The sequence below is a fragment of the Acinonyx jubatus genome, chromosome F2 (assembly GCF_027475565.1).
Source record: "Acinonyx jubatus isolate Ajub_Pintada_27869175 chromosome F2, VMU_Ajub_asm_v1.0, whole genome shotgun sequence".
NCBI lineage: Eukaryota > Metazoa > Chordata > Mammalia > Carnivora > Felidae > Acinonyx > Acinonyx jubatus.
In genome coordinates, this window is record NC_069394.1 from 3,147,590 (window position 1) to 3,166,490 (window position 18,901).

The following is an 18,901-nucleotide window of genomic DNA, read 5'->3' on the forward strand; positions in this document are numbered from 1 at the left end:
TCGAGACGTAATTCACATGGGTACGATGCCGTGCCCTGCTTCCCCAGAGGCACACCCCACGTTAGGTACTGCGGACACCCCAAGTGCGTCTCCTCCCTTCAAGCACGTTACACGCGCACGGGTAGGACGGAGACCCGTGAGGCTTTCCCAGGGGGAGTCCGTGGGGAGAGAGCCGAAGGGGCCCTAAGTGTGGCGAAGTTAACACCAGAAAGGCGCGTGCGTGCGGTGCGTTGCGGGGGGGGGTGGAGTCCCCCACTGTCGCGGCCAGTTGCCCTCTCGGTTCCCCGACCGGAGCTTCGTGTGGTTGTCATTCTCCGCCTTAGGCTCCGTTCGTCTTTCTTTAAACGCGGGCGCTCAAGCGTTGTTCAGAGGAGCCCGAGAACGCGTGTGGTCCGCGAGGATGCAGGGTGAGTGAGGAGGCTGTGGGCAGGGCCGCCCCGGCCCTGGGGGTCTGGAGCATGCGTAAGCCGGTGACGGTGCCGGTGAGCACCCTAGCCACGCACGGCCAGCCTCGCGAAAGGAGTCCGGGTGTCCTAAGACGCGAGGCTTGGACTTCAGCATTTTCTTCGTTAGGCCTCGGGTCGGCTGCCGCGGTCACCGGCAGGTCGGACCGCAGCGGGGGGAAGGCAGGATTCATTCAGCTTGTTTTGAACTGGTTCGTGAAACGTGAGGGATCACCGTCCCCGGTGGGCCATTTTCTAACACGGGATGTTTAGAGGAGTAAACCTCTTCGAAAAGCCGTGGGCTGTTCGGGTCATCGTTTACTCTTTCGCCGTTCACGTCAGATGAAGTTAATGGCGCTGCGCTCGTTCACCGCAGAGTTCACGGAGCGCTGTCTTATCTGGCCGCTCAGGCCGGAGTCCCACAGCTGGTCCCCTGGCGCCAGCGGTGAAGCCTCCCTCCCCCGCCCCCCGACTCCTGGGCCTCCCCCGCTTCCTGCGAAGTTCACGGTCTGTTTTCATCCCGCTTCACAGGTGTGTGTATGTGGGAGATACTGATGCATGGTGTGAAGCCGTTTCAAGGAGTGAAGAACAATGATGTGATCGGTCGAATCGAGAACGGGGAGAGATTACCAATGCCTCCAAATTGCCCTCCCACCCTCTACAGCCTTATGACGAAATGCTGGGCCTATGACCCCAGCAGGCGGCCCCGGTTCACTGAGCTCAAAGCTCAGCTCAGGTAGGAGTGGGGGAGCGAGGGCCGGGGCTGGGGCAGGCTCACGCGGCTTCACCCCCCTCGCAGTCCTCGCGCCGCGAGGTCCTTCTGTCCGCACGTCTAAGGCTAACTTATTCGTGGGCGAACATAGTGACTTTCTTAATGGGTTTGCTTTTATTTATACTTTGCTAGACTCCTCAGGAGATTAGGCCTTAAGATCTTAATTAATAAGCTTCCAATTATGACCGAATCTCTCCTCCCCAACTTCTGACGGACCTAGCACGGCCGGCAAGACCCACAGGAATGTCGTCCCGGCTGCCTGTCAGCCCCGTCCCCAGCCCTCCTCCCGCCGCCGGCACGCTCCTAACCGCCTGCGCCTCTCCTGGCACAGCCCGCCATCTGCGTGCCCCTCCTCTCCCGACACACGACCACCTGTTTGGTGTCCAGAATCCTGCTCAGATGTCACCCCTTCGGGGGGCTTTCCTAACCAGCCCTGCCCCCCGAGAGATGGCCACCCTCCGGAACCTTTTCGGTACTTCTTCTGTTACAGTTAAAACACCCCCCTGCCTGTTGCGCGGCCATCTGGCGGCTCGTGCTTGGTGCCACGCGCGGTCAGACTCAGACTTTCGGTAGCTCCCGCGCCCCCGGAGGGAGCACACGGGGACTTGGCGGCCTGCGGGGCCCCTCGCGGTGTCTGCCCACAGCGCACCCTGCCACCTGGCCTGAGGATTCCGCATCTGCGTGTCTGGTCCCCGGCCAGCCTCCGCGCTCTCGACGGGCATCACCGCGTCGTGCTCATTTCTGCGGCCCTGGCACAGGGGTCTGATACGTGCTCAGTGAACGGTTGCCGAATTGAAGTCTAGACTGAGACTTAGCACTGTAAGCAGTAAGGTATCTTCACGTGATACATACCCACGGGGAGCCTCATTGTGTAACCAACGCCGTGGCGGAACGTGTGCCGTTTCACCGGTTTCACGCTTCCTCTATTTTGTGTGCGAACTTTACAATTTTGGTGTATTTTAGGTTTTTTTCATAAAAATTACCGAGTGTCAGGATCCAAGAGGTCCTGGTAGTGCCTCCGGCCCATCCTTACCCCCCCAGTGCCTGAGGCCCCACCCCATCTTCAGGCAAGTCCGCTCGCCAGACAAGTCTCGCCAGACAAGTCTCCGTGGGAGGAGCGTGCTTCAGGGAGGAATTAGTAAGGCTGCTGGCAGAGATTTAAGACATTCATCCAGTCAGGAATTCTTGGCTAAGCGCCTCCTTCGTTGTCAGTGAGGTTCTGGGGATTCAGCAGTGAACACAGCACAAGCCGTCCCCAGGGTTCACAGCCCAGGGGACCAGACGGGCCAGCAGGTCCCGTACAGCGAGAAGCACGCTCTGCGAGGGGCTCCTCCTGGGGCCCCGTGACGCTCCCCTGCGGGCCTGGGCCCATCCTGTCGGGCTCCACAGAACAACTCAGCTCTGCCTTCCACGTGACAGTCCTTCAAGTGTTTCCAGATGCCTCTCTTCAGGCTAAAAGTCTCCAGTTTCTTGACTGTCCTACAGCTAATGATTCGTGCTCTCACTGCTAGAGCTGGATTTTGAATGTGCTTTGTTTCATGTTTCGCTCATACTTTTTTTTGTTTCTCCTTGATCTTTCCTCAGAATTTGACAGATTCTGTCCTCAGAATTCCTCCCCTCTGTGACACCGGTCCCTCCCCCTGCCTCCCAGACTCCTCCTCTGTCTCGCCACCCTGCTGCTTTTCCACGACGCTATGAGTTCCGAGCACATGTCCGTCCTGGGCCGCCCTCCTTTCTCAGTGCGCTTCCTGGGCCGTCTAAACTCTCACCTCTGTGTCTGCAGCTTCCGTCCTGCCTTTTCTCTCGAGTCCCAAAGCCGCCTTTTAGATGGCTGCTGGGCCCCCGTTCATCCTACAGCCAGCCAGTCACCTTGCCTCCCGGGCAGCCCCTGGCCCTCGCCTTCTGTAGGTTACAAAGGTACCTTTCCTCGTCTCCATCTTGGACTGAACGGTGATCCCTCACCGTCCCCCAACTGCGCAGCTGGGGAGACTCGACACCGTGTCTTCAGACCCCTCCCCTCCCCCAGACCGCCCTCCGTCTGTCTGGCAGAGCTCCTTAGTGGATCTCATGAATCATCACTGCAGATAGGCAGCTCCCTCACTGGAACAGCCCTCAGTGGGTTCCTGTTACCCCCACCGCCCACCCGCCCTCCCATGTGAGGTGGAGGCTTCCAGAATAGACTGAGGATCCCTTCCATCCTGCCCCTTTCTCACACGGTGGCCTCACTAACCCCCTCGGCCTGGGATGCCCTCTTCTCCACCTGGTGGAATCCTGCCCATCTTTCTCGCCTTCTTTCGCACAGCGGCTCCACAGCTGACGAGCCTCCCCCGCGGAGTCTCCGGAGCACTTTGTTCTTGTCGTGCTCCCCCTGTGCTGCCACAGACGGCTGCGCCCGCGTTCAGCCCGTTCCACAAACACCGTGGGCGCCGCGAGGGCTGAGCCTGGGGCCCGGTCTCTGGGGCAGGAGGACTACACCTTTCCTGCCCTCGAGGAGCTCACAGTCTAGTATGTCCCAGCCCTACTAGACTGAGGCTCCTTGAGGGCAGGGATCGTCATACTCGCCTCGGTGCTGCCCGCACCCGCAGGCCAGGGGCCTGCGCACAGTAGGGCCCACACAACGCTCCAATCATGGCCTTGCGCATGAAAGCTCACGTCAGCGTTCAGTGAAGGACTGCTGCATTAGGAAAACTAGTTCCCAAAACTCTGCAAGGTGAATTTGTAGAACTAAATATAATGATTTCATACACACACACATAAAACACATACTGTACCTAGACTATGACTTCTGGATCTCTTGCGCACAGTTAACGCAGGTCGTTGAGCGTTAATTCTGTTTGTTTCTGTTTAGTCAGAAGTGGAGTTTAACTTTGCATCTTGAACATGTGTAATATGGCTCCCAAAGAGGCCAAAAAACGTAACTTTATATATAAGAGCTCTTGGACACTTACAGGTCACAGTACGTCACAATGATTAAATAGATTCTTTTATTGAGTTTTACGCAGTTTTTATCGTATCAAAGATTTTGACAAAGTAGTAAATCTCAGGGAGTCTTTACTCCAGGTCAGTTAAAAGTGTTTCCCAAATCCCATTCTCCGTGACCTTAAAAGAAAAGATCTCGAATGAACTCAAATTACCGTGGACTGCGTGCATTTTGGGGCCATGTGTTTGTTGTTCACTGTGCGTTGAGAAAAGGCTCTCGGGATGATCCTCGCCCTGCCGAGTCAGACAGTCCCGGGCCACACTTCCACGGGTGGATCCCCAGGACTCCCATGTCTGTCCTCCGTACGTCCTGCGTTCTTATTCACGGATGCGAACCCCCAGAGAAGCACAGGGACGGGAACCTGCGGGTGGCCTGTCAGCGAGTGGAAGCACTCCCAGGGACCTGCAATGAACGTGACCCCAGTGTGCACCAAGCCACGCATGTCCTGACTGACAGGCTGTAAGGGTACACGGAGCAGTTTTTGAATGAAATCACCACTTAATCCCTGGGTAGCTCAGTTAGTTCTTCAGTAGCCCACATGCCAAGGAAACTGCACTCCCAGCCTCAGTATCTGCCCTCCCGGAGCTCACGCTTCCCCCGGCACCCGGCCTGGCCCAGGGCTTTGTGCCGCCACACAGCAAGGTCACCTGTTGGCAGCTGAGTCCGGAGAGGCATGTTAGTTAGGTTCATGTGGACTTTCTTAAGTCCTTTCTTGGCAAATGAGGGCAACACACTAATAAAATTCCAGTGTAAACTTTTACACCATGATTTTTGTATCTTTTAAACTTTTTATGGCCATGCAAAGATGTGAACGTATAAACATGCCAGGAAGTAAACAGCTCTTTGATTTGTCACAAGTCAGGCACACCCACGCAGCCAACATGCAGAATAAGAAAACAGCCCTTTCCGACGACAGCTCGCCCTCCAAGGGTGACCGCTAACCGTGGATTGGCTCTGCCTGCCTTTGAGCTTTATGTCAGTGGTATCGCTCAGTGTGTGCTTTTTTGTTCGTTGCCTATTTCGTTCAGCATTTAGTTGGAGGCCATCCGCGTTATTCAGGCAGTTGCCCCTCTTTCTCCTCGCTCTGTGGTGCTCCGGTTTATCCCTCCTCCTGTTGGGAATGTACATGCTTTCCAGCTGGGCTGCCCAGAGCACTCTTGTGTCTTTTTGGTGAGCGTAGGGACAGGAATGCCAGCTGGGCACGTCTCTGAGTGTCAGCGGGCGTGCACAGGTGTAGGGTCAGTAGGTCCTGCTGGTTTTCCGGAGCCGATATAACGTGCTGCCCCCAGCGGTGAACGAGCACTCCAGTCGCCCCAGACATAGTGGTTTTGTAAACCTTTGGAAACGACTCCATGTTTCTATGCTCACTGATTTCACATATGAAGTTTAGGCAAAAGAATATAAGTGGGAGGGGCGGCTGGGTGGCTCAGTCAGTCGAGCCTCTGACGTCGCCTCAGGTCGCGATCTCACCATTTGTGAGTTGGAGCCCCACGTCGGGCTCTGTGCTGACATCTCGGAGCTCGGAGCCTGCTTCAGATTCTGTCTCCCTCTCTCTCTCTGCCCCTGTCCTGCTTGCACTCTGTCTCTCTCTCAAAAATAAATAAACGTTAAAAAAAAAAAAAAAAAAAAAAGGATATAAGTGGTAAAAGAACATAACCATTTCCCTGAAAGAATGCTGACCCAATACGTGTCACTGGGGAAGGCGCTCCGTGCTTTGAGTTGGTCTCCATCGCTGTCGTCTTCAGGAAGACCTCTTAAAGCAAACCATGTTCCTTGATGGCCAGTCTCTGCCCTCTACCGTCAGCTTCCATAGTGGTGTCATCGGAAACCAGCATCTACTAAGTGCTTTCCGTTGCCAGGCCTTGTGCCCTGAACTCTCACACGTTAGGTCATCTTAGTTCTCACGGTCCTTGGAGACGTAGGTGACGTCACCACCGCCCGTTCACAAATAAGGAGGCTGGAGGGCCGAGCTTGGGCAGTGAGCCCGCTGAGTCCCGGGCTCAGGCTGCCAGCTGTCGCGCGCCAGGCCTTGACCCGAGACGCGGCTAGATAGCCGTATGTGCACTGTCGCGCTCTGCCTTGGGACCGCGACTGTGGGCACGTGGTCAGTGCTTAGTTAAAAAGGGGAAAGAAGGAAGAAAAGAAAAAACCAGTGTTCGAAGGAATTCCTGCTCCTGTGATTCTCTTATTTGTTTTCAGTCAGAACCAGAGAAATTCCCCAGAGGGAGAGGCAGCACCTGGCGTGTGCAGGGGCCACCACCCGCATGGCCACCGGGCGCTGCATCGAATCTTTGTCCCGTCACCTCCCGAGTGTGCAGCACGTGCTGCGTGGGCCTCTGGGGCCCCAGATATGGCGGGGAGCGGCGGTGGAAGTCACACATGAGGCCCCGCAGGGGTGACTGGAGGCCGTCTGCAGCGCGGGCCTTGGGGGCGGGGGAGGGCGGGCTGTCAGGTTGAGAATGTGGTCGTGTTTGCTTTTGAACTTTGTCAAGCAAAGCTGGCCTGTGAGAGATGTGTCCGGTTAGGAAGTAACAGCTTGGAGCGGCTGCGGCCGCGGATTTATTGCATGTTTTTCGGACCACATCTGACCATCGACTCCAGTGAAGTTGCAGGCTGCCTCCCCGCCCCCGCACCCCAACCCGGACACAAACCGTGCGTCCGGTGCTCGGGGAGGTAGAACCTGCACGGGCGTGGGCACAGACAGGAGCTCACCCTGCTGTTCAGAGTGGTGAGTGTTGTGTTAGGAAGGTCAGAGCTGAAGAAGGGATTTGAGAAGGCTGCGTGATATTGGGCAAGTGACCCTGCCTCCCTGGAGGAGCAGGGTCCCACGTCCCACCCAGCTTGGTTTTCAGGGTCACGAGAAACTGTCTGAAATGCTTCGGGCTCTGTGAGGCTCGGGGTGGGCGCACACCCTGTCACCGCTGCTCTGGTCACACCAGAGCGGCTCCCGAAGATCTGGAAGGGACCTGGGCATCTCAGCGCACAGAGGAGCGACCAGGTACTTCAGAGAGAAGTCTGGTCACCTGGATTTAAAAGCGTTAGCTGTCGTGACCCACGTACCGAATATGACGACATTTCACAGATGTGTCACAGAGATGTGGACCTTCCACCTTTAATCCGTGAACGGTGTCTTACACAAGCCTTTTTAATCCTTTTTGATTCTTCATTTATCCTAGTAAGTGGACTCTAAATGAAAAGCTCTGGGTCTGATCAATGATAGAAGGTATTTGTGCCACTTCTCTGTGTATTTTCTTAAGTGGTTTTGTATTTGCTTCCAAAATTCCTTTCAAAGGTGGTTTCTGAATCTCTCCTTAGTCATCATATCTGTATCCTTCCCTCGCCAGCCTGTTGGGTCTAGATATTATCTAGAAGAGTAATCAGTTTCTCAGGTCGTCCTACACACATCTTCAAATGTTCACGGCGTCTGAACTTCTGGGGTTTTTTTGTTTGTTGGGTTTTCTTTTTTTCATCCCTAGCCTTACCAGTAATTTAAAAAGTCAAGAGTAAATTGCAATTTAGTAGGAATTTGATATGACATTGACCTTTTTTGCACTAAGGATTATGTCTTAACTGCTTCCATGAGGCTCCTCGTGACCCGTCCTTGGCTCCTGCCCACACGTGGCTGTTCAGAGCTGTACGTGTGCATATCGTTACACCTCCCCAGCTTGGTTTTGTGTGAGCAGATTTCCAGTGAGGTTTAAATGTGCATTTCATAAAAATTAGTCTTTTGTACTTACACGGCTGCAAAGGTCGTTTTCATGCCTGTTTCCTTCTTTGACTTCAGAGCAGTTCTTTTTACTTTCATTTTTGATTTTAGAGAGCGAATGAGCACGAGTGAGAAAGAGAATCTTAAGCAGGCTCCACGCGTAGCATGGAACCTGACGCGGGGCTCGATCCCACGACCTTGGGATCGTGACCTGAGCCGCAGTCAAGAGTCGGACGCTCATCTGACTGAGCCACCCGGGCGCCCCTGACTTCACAGCGGTTCCTAAGAACGAGTAACGATTTCCCTTTTCGCTTAGGAGCCTGAGGCTCAGGAAGTCCTGTGACTTGCCCTGGATTGTGCGGCTCACAAGGGGCAGACCTCAGACCCTGGGCCCCTTTGTCCTGCCTCCGAGACCAGGGCTGTTTCTTGCCCATCGGCCACAGTGTGCCCTCCTGCCTGACCGGGTCGCTGACTGCTCCCAGCCTCCTGGATTTCCCCACTCGCTGTGGTCTTCCCTCACCTGTGTGACCTGTAAGGAGAGGCCTCCGACCAGATGAGGCGTTAGGTGTCGGTCCTGCACACAGTGACTCCGTCCGGTCGGAGTGTTGCCCTCCCAGCCCACATGGAAACCCTTGCCCTCAGTCCTGTTTCTGTTGCCAGTTTTGCCTCCTCTGCAGCCGTTTTTCATTCTTCTTCACTGAATTTTGTCTCCGGGGTCATTATCCCTAAGAACGTGAGGGGACAGCAGAGCGGCCACGAAGGTCTCCCTTTCTGTCTAGATGGCGGACGGAGGAGTGCAGGAAGCAGATGGAGAAACCCTGGCTTTGTGCCGGGTACAGATTAACACGCGGCTAAAGCCCAGCCCGGAGGGAAGCAAGAGTGCCCTGTGCTCGGTCCACTTGTTCTTGGCTGAGGGGTCGGCACCTGGAGGACAACGGCCTCTCTCCCACACCTCGCTCTCTAAGCCCCACACCTGCATCTCAGCAGTACCGTCCGCGCTATAATTGCAGTGATCGCTCCAGAGATGGCAACATGCACGTTTCACTTTCCCCACCTCCTTCGAGTTGAGTTAGCAACTGGACTGTGCTTACTGGGGTCGAGTCCTGGCAGCCGAGAAGACCCGTTTGCCACCACCTCGCTCCTTTGTGCTCTAGACGCCATAGGTTTCACGTGTGAATGTTAGTGACCTCTCAGAATGAGGTTTTGTGTGTGTGTGTGTGTGTGTGTGTGTGTGTGTGTGTGTGTGTGTTAGCCAGTATTTTAAGCAAAGAAACAGCCTTTCATACTTAACTCTGCACAGTGCGCTTCATTCTTTCCCAGCTAGGCGTCTTCCATTCAGTTTCCCACTCACCCGAAGAACTTGAGCGTTTCCCGTGCACGTCTGTTGGTGGTGAATTCCATTAGTTTTGGGGTTCTTATCTGAAAACGAATTGAACTTCGTCTCGCTGGAATGGAGCTCCGACTTGACAGGAGATTTCTTTTGGCACGTTGCAGCTGTTCCTGCGCTGCCTCCTGACCTCTGTTCTTTCTAATAAGTCAGGGGACTTCCTTGGGAAGGAAACCATCCCTCTGTCCGTGCTTTGTCGTTCTGTACTGGCCGCTTCCACGGGCTCCTCTTCATCTTTGGACTTCAGCAGTTTAACGAGGAGGCACCGGGTGTGGTTTTCTCTGTATGGATCATACGTTGGCTTCCCTGACACTCCTGAATCTGTAAGCGTATGACTCTCACAACTATTCGTGCAGGTATTTTCTGCTCCAGTTTCTTCTAAAATTCCCATTGCGTGTTTGTTACTCCTTGTGATAGCATCCTTCACATCCCAGGGTGTTCTTTTTCTCCCCCGCCCCCGCCCCCACCAACCCCGGTCTTTTTTCTCCAAGTCCTTCAGGTTGGATCGTTGGAATTGATTTATCTTCAGGCCGCCTAATTGTTCTGCCATCTCCACCCTACCACTCATTCGATCCTGCAGAGATTTTGTTCCAGATACTGTATTTTTCATTGTAGAGTTTTCATTTGGCTCTTTCTTACAGTTTCTATTTCCTTGCTGACATTTCTGATCTTTCCATTAATTATGAACAGATTTTCCTTTATATCCTTGAATGCAATAGCTCTTCAAAGTCCCTGCCTGCTAATTCCAACCTTGAGTTGTCTTTGGAGTTGCCTCTTTTACACTGTTTTTTCCTCATGAGAATGGATCACACTTTCATGTTTATTTGTATGTTGAGTATTTTTGAGTTTATTTGTATATAGAGATTGTGCACTGGACATCGTGAGCGATAGATCGCAGAAACTCTGGAATCAGTTATATTCCTCTGGAGAATGGTTTGTGTGTTTTAGCAGGCAGTTAGCTAGGCTGGTCTCAGATCGCAGATTCTCTCCCCATGCTGTGGGCAGTAGCCTGTGTCTCAGTTCAGTTCTCTTAGCCTTAGCGGGGCTGCTCAGAGCCTGTCCTGTATGCGTGGTTTCAGGTTCAACTAGAGATTTGGGCAGAATCTATAAGACTAGGGCCTGCTTTCTGGCTAATGGCCCCCATGGTGCCAGCCCCCTCAGAGTCTGGCTGCTGTGGGCTGCTCTCCTGTGCCGTCCTAGGTCCATAGCCCATAGTCACTGTCTGCATGAGTGTTGGTCCAATAGGAGCTGTGCAAACTTGCCACAAACAGAGAGAGGTCACGATTTTTAAAGAAAGACTTTTTTTTTTTTTAATGTTTGTTTATTTCTGAGAGAGAGAGAGAGAGCACGAACAGGGGAGGGGACAGAGAGAGAGGGAGACACAGAATCCAAAGCAGGCTCCAGGCTCTGAGCCGTCAGCACAGAGCCCAACGAGGGACTCGAACCCACAAACCATGAGCTCGTGACCCGAGCCGAAGTCGGAGGCTTAACTGACTGAACCACCCAGGTGCCCCAAGAAAGATTTCAGTAGAAATCCCTTCTCTGAAAAGCATTTTGAGATGAGCCGTGCCACAAGCAAATAAAAGTGCACTATTTCCTGCAGTTTGGGAAACACGAAGACAAACGCAGTCTCGGTGCATTCGCGAAACCAGACGTCCAGGCTCCTCTGCCGTTTGTAAGAGACAAAGAGCCCAAGCAGGCGCTGTACCACTGCAGGTTTTGCATTTAGCTCCCCAGTCAGCCACTTACAGATGCACGGTTCACAGTTTCATCTGAAGTCTCCAGACTTGTTTTCTGCAAAGATATCAGCCGGGTTTTTGTTGTTGTTGTTAAAAGGTCAATTCCATTCCTTTGTGGTGAGGCAGTGTTGGGTCATTAAAAGAGATCATGTTTCAAAACTGGTATTCCTGAGAACTTGCCAGAACGAGCTCTTTCCCTCTTGGCTTCTTTTCCTTTCAGTCTGGATGTTTTCCAGATTCGCCTAAGTAGCCTATAAACCCAGACTGATTTTGTGTTTAGGTGATCAAAGCCCAATCTTGAAAATAACGTTATTCAAGCAAAGGGTATTTCCTATACTTAAAAGAAGAAATGTTGTGTAGTTTCAGAGGAGAGAACGGTAGTGCCTCCACTCACACGAGAAACGCCGCAGAAACGAAACAGAAAATCTCCTTTCTTTCCTAGTAGCAGAAGGTCAGGTGAAAAAGTGCGGAGCTAACTGACATCTACTTAAAAGTTTTACTGATTTCCCCCCGCATGCTTTGTTTCCCCACCCTAACGATGGGTGGGACGGACACTACTAGTCTCGTTTAGGAATAAGCAGACACGCTGAAAAAGACGAGGCCACCTGCAGCCACACAGGCCAGCAGAGGCGCAGCCCACAGCTTGTGGCTCTCGCTCTCTCCTTGGACAGCCTGGACGGCTGGGCCATCAGCTGTGTGGGACCGATGGCCCTTTTCCACTCCGAGCCCAGTCTGGGTTGAAGATTTGTTTCTGTGTCTTAGCTCAGTCCTGGAAGGAGGGGAACCCACTGGACCACTCCTTTCCTCTCCATGAAAATGCCTCAGAAGTGAAATCACGTTTTGTCGCTCCAGAATGGAAATGTAATCAGACCTCGCCGTACTTGCTCACGGAGGGAGCAAGACCACGAGAGCACAGTCGGCAGCCCCCCCACGCTCTCTGTCCTCGGAATCTGACTCGATTCCTTTGACGACCATTTCTGTTGTTGTGAGGGAAGTGGAAAAATAAAAGAAACATCACATACTGTACTTCTTTCGCCTTTCACACCTGTCTCACTAAGTGGGGCTGGTGGATGGGCACACGTTCGGATGTGTGTAAAGGAAAAGCCCAAGCCCTCACTCGTTCGTCTGCTTGCAAGTTTGAGACCTAGAGGCTGGCGTCCCAGGGGAGACCATGGGGGCTCCCTGCCAGCTCACAGCAGGCGGCCTGACTCTTTCACATGGAATGTATCGCTACTAAAAATATTTGCAGTTTGGGAAAATATGTTTAAATTTGACCTCCTTGACCCTCTGCGCTTTCTAGCCTGTTGCTCGGGCTTGCGCCGCAGCTTTGCAGAGAACGGCTCAGAAATGTCTCCGTGTGCATGCCTACTCCGTCTGTGGACTAGTCTTCCCACTGTAGAAACAGATCTTTTATGAGTTATTTATACTCTTGACTACTCTGAGCAACAAGTGACGGTTTCTCAGAAGCATTCCGACATGTGATTTTTGGGATGAGAACCAAATACCAGGATCCAAGTAGTCTTCCCCGTTACTGCTGCTCTACAAGGGACGTGACTAGCGGGTTCGGTTAAAGAGATACCGCAGTGCCTGCCATGTGCACGTGCTGTAAATGGACAGGACAGCGGTGGGACACGTACAGTCCAGATCCCACGGAGCAGCGAAATCGCATACGTGGTTATGTGGTCAAAGGGCTACGGTGAAGGATTCGGAGAGAGTGGGGGAGAGCAGATGTGGATGGAAGAACCAGGGTGGACGGAGCCTGAGAGGGTCTCCCATGGCAAGGGACCTCACGTGACCTTCTGGAGGTTTTTGTGGGGGAACAGTAACCTTAAGATCAGGGTGGCCCATATCACAAAACAAGCCTTATGAAATAAACTGCCTCAGTGGGGCCTACTTAAAATGCAGTTCCCGTGGCATTAAAGAATATGTCCTGCTTGGCCACCTCATAGCTTGCCCGTATTTTAATTATTTGAAGAAGTTGGAAAAAAAAAAAAAAAAAAAAGATGTTTCCTTGACTTTTATGGGTTTTTCAGTCGTTAAAAACTATGAAACGTTTGGAAATTCTGATTCAGGGCCTGTTACTCATTTTGAGGGCCCTGGAGGAGAGCAGGGTGCAGACAAACTAACCCGGGGGAGCTCCTCTCTTGGGCCACTGGCCCCAGGCTGGACTCCGGTTCCCAGTGGCCATCTGAAAGAAGGTGGCCTGCACTCCTTCCCTGTGGACAGTACAGGGCTGGAAACTTGTTGACCGCTCAGCAAGTTGACTCTACTGGTTGTGGCTTCACTCACCCACTCACCTCTCATTGTTTTAAGCATTTGGAGAGAGAGGTAAAGAGAGACAGAGTACAAATGAGGGAGGAGCAGAGAGGGAGAGAGAAGGGGAGGGGAGGGGTAGAGAGAGGGAGAGAGAATCCCAAGCAGGCTCTGCGCTGGGGGGCTTGAACCCACAAACTGTGAGATCGTGACCTCACCCTCCAGACCGGCAAGGGGTGTGCCGAGCCAGCACTGCTAGGAATCTGGCCGGACATCGAGAGTCGGACGCTTAACGGACTGACTCCCCCGGGCGCCCTGTGCCTCGTCGTCATTCGTGCGCACAGCGATGCTCCACGTCTACACTGATTCTGGACGTAAGACAACGGGCTGTCAGGTCGCAGCTCTCAGCCCAGTGGGAGCAGGAGGCAGCGGACGCATGCTGGCGGTGCATCATGACCAGGGTTCTGGCCTCCTTCAGCCCCGGGGCCGGCCTCTTAGCAGTGCCGGCTCGGCACGCCCCTTGCCAGCCTGGAGGGTGACGCTAACTCTTAAGCGCTCTTCAAGTTCCGTACTCCTCTCTAAGCCGTGATCGTCTGGCTGGAGCACGAAGGAAACCACACTCATGTTTTCAAGAGGGAGTGGAATCTTGGGACCGAAAGCTTTTACTCTAACACACTAATGTCATCAGTGAGGAAAACATTCCCATGCCTTTAAAAGAAAAAAAAAAAAGCCCTCACGTCTGTAGTAATGGTTTGCTGACTCAGAGCAATTATGAAATGAATTTCTGTGCTTTCCTGACTTTAAGGTGATCGCATGAGTTAGCTTGTGTGAGAAACAGCCCGCCCCAGCCTCCCATCAGGCAGGAATGTCTTTTTGAAACAGTTGAGCAGATTCCCAGATTGGAAAGGGTCTGTGCAGCTGACCTCACTCTTTCATGAGTAATTCTGGGTGGTTATTGACGGCGCTCAGCCAGAAGGCTCGAAACCGTGAATGAGCGTCATTCTTAGCAGCCGGGGGCCGCAGGCGTGCAGGAGAGAGCCGCAGCCCGGTGAGGACCGAGGGTTCGGGGACCTGCTGCCCACCGAGCCCCGGGGGCGGGGGGGGGGGGGGAGGGGGCGGGCGCTGCGGACCGGGGAGCTGGTGAGGCTTGCGGCGGCTGCTCCGGGCGGTGTGCGGGCTGGCGGCCACGGCTCAGGAGCCGCAGCGGCCCGTGGGGATGGGGGCCGGGGCCAGGCGGGGCGGGAGGTGGCCTCAGCGTGGCGGGCGGCGGCACCGGCAGCCCGTGGCCTCGTTTTCCCGACGAGATAAAGCTGAAAGTTGGGGAGGTTACTGGCCGGATTGTGGACTGTCCCCCGGCGCGCGGGGGTGGGGGCCCGTGTGCGTGTGAGGAGCCCGTCCCGAGGCGTGACCGTGCCCGACCCAGTGCTGCTCGGGGTGTCTCGGGGCCGTGCCGTTCTGCTCACAGACCTCCCCTCCTGGTGCTCCTCTGGGTTTCCACGAGCTCTCCGGTCTCTCCGGTCTCACCCGCTGCCCTTCTCTCCCCTGCGGCTGTGCTGAAAGCGGGCTCGCCGTCGGAACCGGGGCTCCTCTGGCCTTAGAGACCGCATCGGCTCTCCCTTTCGTCCTCGTTGCCCTCTCGTCGGCCGGCCGGCGCTCCTTACGTCAGCCCGGGGGTGGGGGGCCTGGTGTGTGCCCGCTCGCTCCGGCTGTCAGCTCCCCTTGAACCGTGTGTTCTCTCTCTAGCACCATCCTGGAGGAGGAGAAGGTTCAGCAAGAAGAACGAATGAGGATGGAATCCCGAAGACAGGTCACAGTGTCCTGGGACTCCGGAGGGTCCGACGAAGCGCCACCCAAGGTAGCACGGGCCCCTACCCCAACGCTGGCATCGCTCCCGCTAACTCTCGAGGCTGCCGGTGCAGGCAGCTGCTGTCTGTGGGAGGCACCCAGGCGTCCGGGTGTCCCGGGAGCCGCCAGTGTCACGCCTCTCCCCTCGCCTGCCTCCCTGCTCCCTGCGTGTTACCCTCACCGCACTCGTTCCCTGGTTTGCATTTCGGCTGGAGGCCCTGTGTGAGGTCAGACGCGGTCTTCAGAGGCTCCTCCTCGGCTCGCCCCACCCCCACCCCCACCCCCAGACTGCAGTGAGCACGCCAGGCGTGGAGGAGGGCTTCCCCCGCTCAGGGAGCACGCGAAGGATGGAGCCGGGATGCAGACCTCAGATAGACCGAAGCCAGACCCCTGAACGCTCCATGCTTCGCCCTGCCGTAAACTGAGTCCCGTGGTCCCCAGTTCCCTTCCTCTAGGGCTGGGTTTGGTTGCGAGCCTTGTGCACACGCGCCGCCTACCTGCTCTCTGCGGCCGCCTTCCTGGCCGGGAGCCGGAGGCGTCGCGTTTGCAGGTCAGGATCAGCTGGCTGCACCCCCGGGCCTCGCCTGTCCCCCTCCCCCAAGCCCTGCGGCCCTGCGAGGTCCCCGAGGCACCCCCTACCCCCCACCCCCCGGGCTCTGCTCATAGTTGGCCGTTAAAGCCTCTCATGCGGTTGAGAATTCTTCAGATACCTTTTGCTTTTGAAAGAAAGGTATTTTCACACAGTGGCTTACTTGCCATGAATAATCCAGTTCAGAATGTCTTCTGGAATTTAAATAGATGGTAGGCTTTACTTTCTGTTCGATGAGCTAAAAGCATACGCAGATACTGGCAATTATTTCATTTTCTTTTTGAAAAACGTTCAGAAAATCTGATAGCACAAAGTACTATTTAAATATTATACCAACTTTTAACGATGCCTGAAAGCTTCTGTTTTCTTGGTCAGTATTTTCAACTGTGTAATAGTAAAACATCACACATTTACGGTGACTACGGGTATTGACACAGTTCTTCAGAAATTTTGAGGTGGAGGGTTCCCTGGTCCAGCCTCCTGAACAAGCAGAAAAACTGAGGCCCAGAGGAGGAGGGCCAACGCCACCTTCGACCGGTGTTCCTTTGAGTGAGAGCGAAACCAGTGCACTTCCGTGTCTCCTGATTTAACGATAGATCTGCTGTCACCCACAGAAAAACTGAGAGCCCCTCATCCCAGCATGTAAGGCCCTCCCGCTTTGCATATACACTGAGCCACCGCACAGCGGTCCGGGCCTGGGAGGCATGAGAGTCTGGAAGCTAGTTCCTCAGGCCGAAGGGCCAAGTGGATCTCTTCACATGGGGCTCCGATGACTGGGCCGTCCGCCTCCCCGTTCCCAGCCTCACCATCCTCTCTGCGAAGCGAGGGTGTTAGCATCTCTTGCCCTCAGGGATGCGGTGAAGGCTGCCTGAGGTCCCGCCTCTGCGGCCCCGATGGAGTCACGGAGGCGTCAGGTGCTGTGCGAACCTGGCGGTGAGCCCCAGATCTTGTAGCGCTCCCCCAAAACTCCACAGAATGAAGAAACATTGTCCGTCTCAATGTTTTCCTGTAGCTCAGTCTGTAGAATGTTGGTTTAATAATGCTCGTGTGGCTGAATTTTGGAAGGTGTAGTCTGAGGTTAGGCTTTTTCTGTTTTAGGGTACAAAGGCCTTTCTTTCTGGTTTCGAGACATTTTCAGAATGCCTATTTTGAGGCTCTTCTCTCTAATCGGAGATCGGGTCAGCGCCTCGTAACCCACTGCCTGTTGTTGTCGCTGGAGTTTGACTGGAATGAGCTGCATGCTTCACTGGTGTGCTGTCCCTGGCTGGTTTCAGCCTGCAGCCCCATCACTGTGGCTGCACAGGTTGATACATTTGCTCTTTGACACTTTGAGGAAAAGGTTGGCAAGCCCTGGATTAAACGTTTTCATGGCTAGAAACTCGCCAACGCTAGTATAAACCTACAGACGCTCAATGAACATAAACAGACACACTCATTACCCGGCTCCCTTGCCAGCCGGAATCAGGTCTGGGCACCGTTTCCCCTCCTCCACAGTGATCCGTGGAATCGAACTCTGCTTTATGGCCCCTGCATTTGACCGGCGTGCAGCTGAGTCCCTTGTCTCCGAGAGGCCAGCCCGCTAGCCCAGCGTCACCTCCTGTCCCTCCACCCCGTTTAGCGGGAAGTCTGGAGCCTCATCAGTTGTTATAGTTCTGCCTGTGCTGTTTTCGGACAATAAATTCCACTTAAACCTCTTCAGTTCATGTAGGATCTCGGGCTTTTGTAGATGAACGTTGTGTACTAATAACATTTGTCACGTAGCCTAATTAGTTTTTTAAAGGGAAACATTTTTCTCTCCCACGTTCCAGATTCAAAATTGAAAGCTTAATTGTACTTAATGGCAAAGGCACCATAACCACAAAGCTGATTATCAAAAATTGTTATCAGTTTCTTCATCAATATTTAATACCAATGTTTGGACACAAAATAATCTTCAGAGAAGTTTGCCCGTGAGGAATGCAGCCCGGGGAGCCCCGCTCCAGGTTCATTTCATTTCGGTGATTTGTCCCGCACATCCCCGTCGGTTCATGGGAAAGCCTCTGGCTAAAAATACCTTTCTCTGCAGTTTTTTAAAAATGTATTTCTTGGATCTGTGGGTTCAAGACCGTTTCAGAGGGCCGTGGGAGCAACACCCATTTTGTAGTAATGCTCACGTGTCCCCGGCCTCGTCCACTCCGCTGGCATTGGCACCAAGTCCTGCTGCAGACGTAACCGCGGACCAAGCGGCCGTCCCCGCGACGCACGCCAGGGCGGCAGTGCCAGACCGAGCTGGTCATCACCGGTTCTTCGCCACCTGTGCCAGAGCGACGCCGGGGTGCCGCAGAACGACCCCGGTGAAGCGGTCACGCGTCCTCCGGGGGAGGAAACAGAAAGTACCGGAAGACGCTTGTGGTGCGGCTGGCCTGCGGAACTGACCGCTTTCCCCGCGGAAGACCAGTGTTTCTTGAAAAAGGAGTGGGCAGACGCGGTGGTTGGTCAGAGTCACGCATTCGGTAGGCGCTTTCTCAAGGAACGAAGCAAGACTGTGTCATCAAGAACAGATGATAGCGTTTGTGGCCAGTGATACAATTTGAGTCTTCAAGCAAAAATTAGAATTTTGAGAAACTTGCCCCCATCACCATGACCTGAGAGCTTCGGAATTCTGAGACTTTTGTGATGAGCTCAGAGTGGTGTGAACAAACATGACTTTCTCCGTACGTATGCTGAAATGGGTCGGCACTGCACAGGTCCACGGGACTCGGGGACACCCGGTTTCCAGGTGACCGCTGCAGGATATTACAGGATCACACGTGGGCAGGTGGACGATGCATTCCCAGTACAGGACGGAGTGATGGATTCCAACAGACGATAGGTTTCAGAGTCCACGTCGCAAAAGTCACTCTTAAGAAACCGCCGCTTGTTGTTTGGGGGCAGCACCAACAAACTACCCACAGCTGTGCTAAGAAACTGTTAACACCCTTGTCTCCTCTCCACCTTTACTGCTGCGTGAGGCTGGGCGTTCTCTGTGTGCTACAGTCAGCGAAACAGCACAGCACACAGAGCAGAGAGGCTTCCTTCTGTGAAGCCGAACGTTGAAGGAATTTATCTACATACGTGTAACAGGTGCCCCTCTGCTCCCTGATTTTTTTTTTTTTTTTTTTAGTTTTGAAAAAATAGATACTTTTTTAACATGTAATTAGTTTGTTGT

The 18,901-nt window shown here is 53.9% G+C and overlaps 1 protein-coding gene across 20 annotated transcripts in view; it reads left to right on the plus strand.

Moving 5' to 3' along the window:
• Window positions 1–18,901, plus strand: part of PTK2 (protein tyrosine kinase 2) — a 256,989-nt gene that overhangs the window by 203,445 nt on the left and 34,643 nt on the right. For 19 of the 20 annotated variants that reach the window (XR_008292471.1, XM_053208063.1, XM_053208073.1 and 16 more), the window contains 2 exons: window positions 975–1,179; window positions 15,024–15,135. Coding sequence is in view for 19 of the 20 variants with exons in the window: in XM_053208063.1 (XP_053064038.1) it covers window positions 975–1,179; window positions 15,024–15,135 (317 nt within the window). In the remaining variant the exon portion in view is untranslated. Of the gene's footprint in view, window positions 1–974; window positions 1,180–13,520; window positions 14,329–15,023; window positions 15,136–18,901 lie in introns of those variants that run through there. The other variant, XM_053208076.1, reaches the window with a different exon arrangement.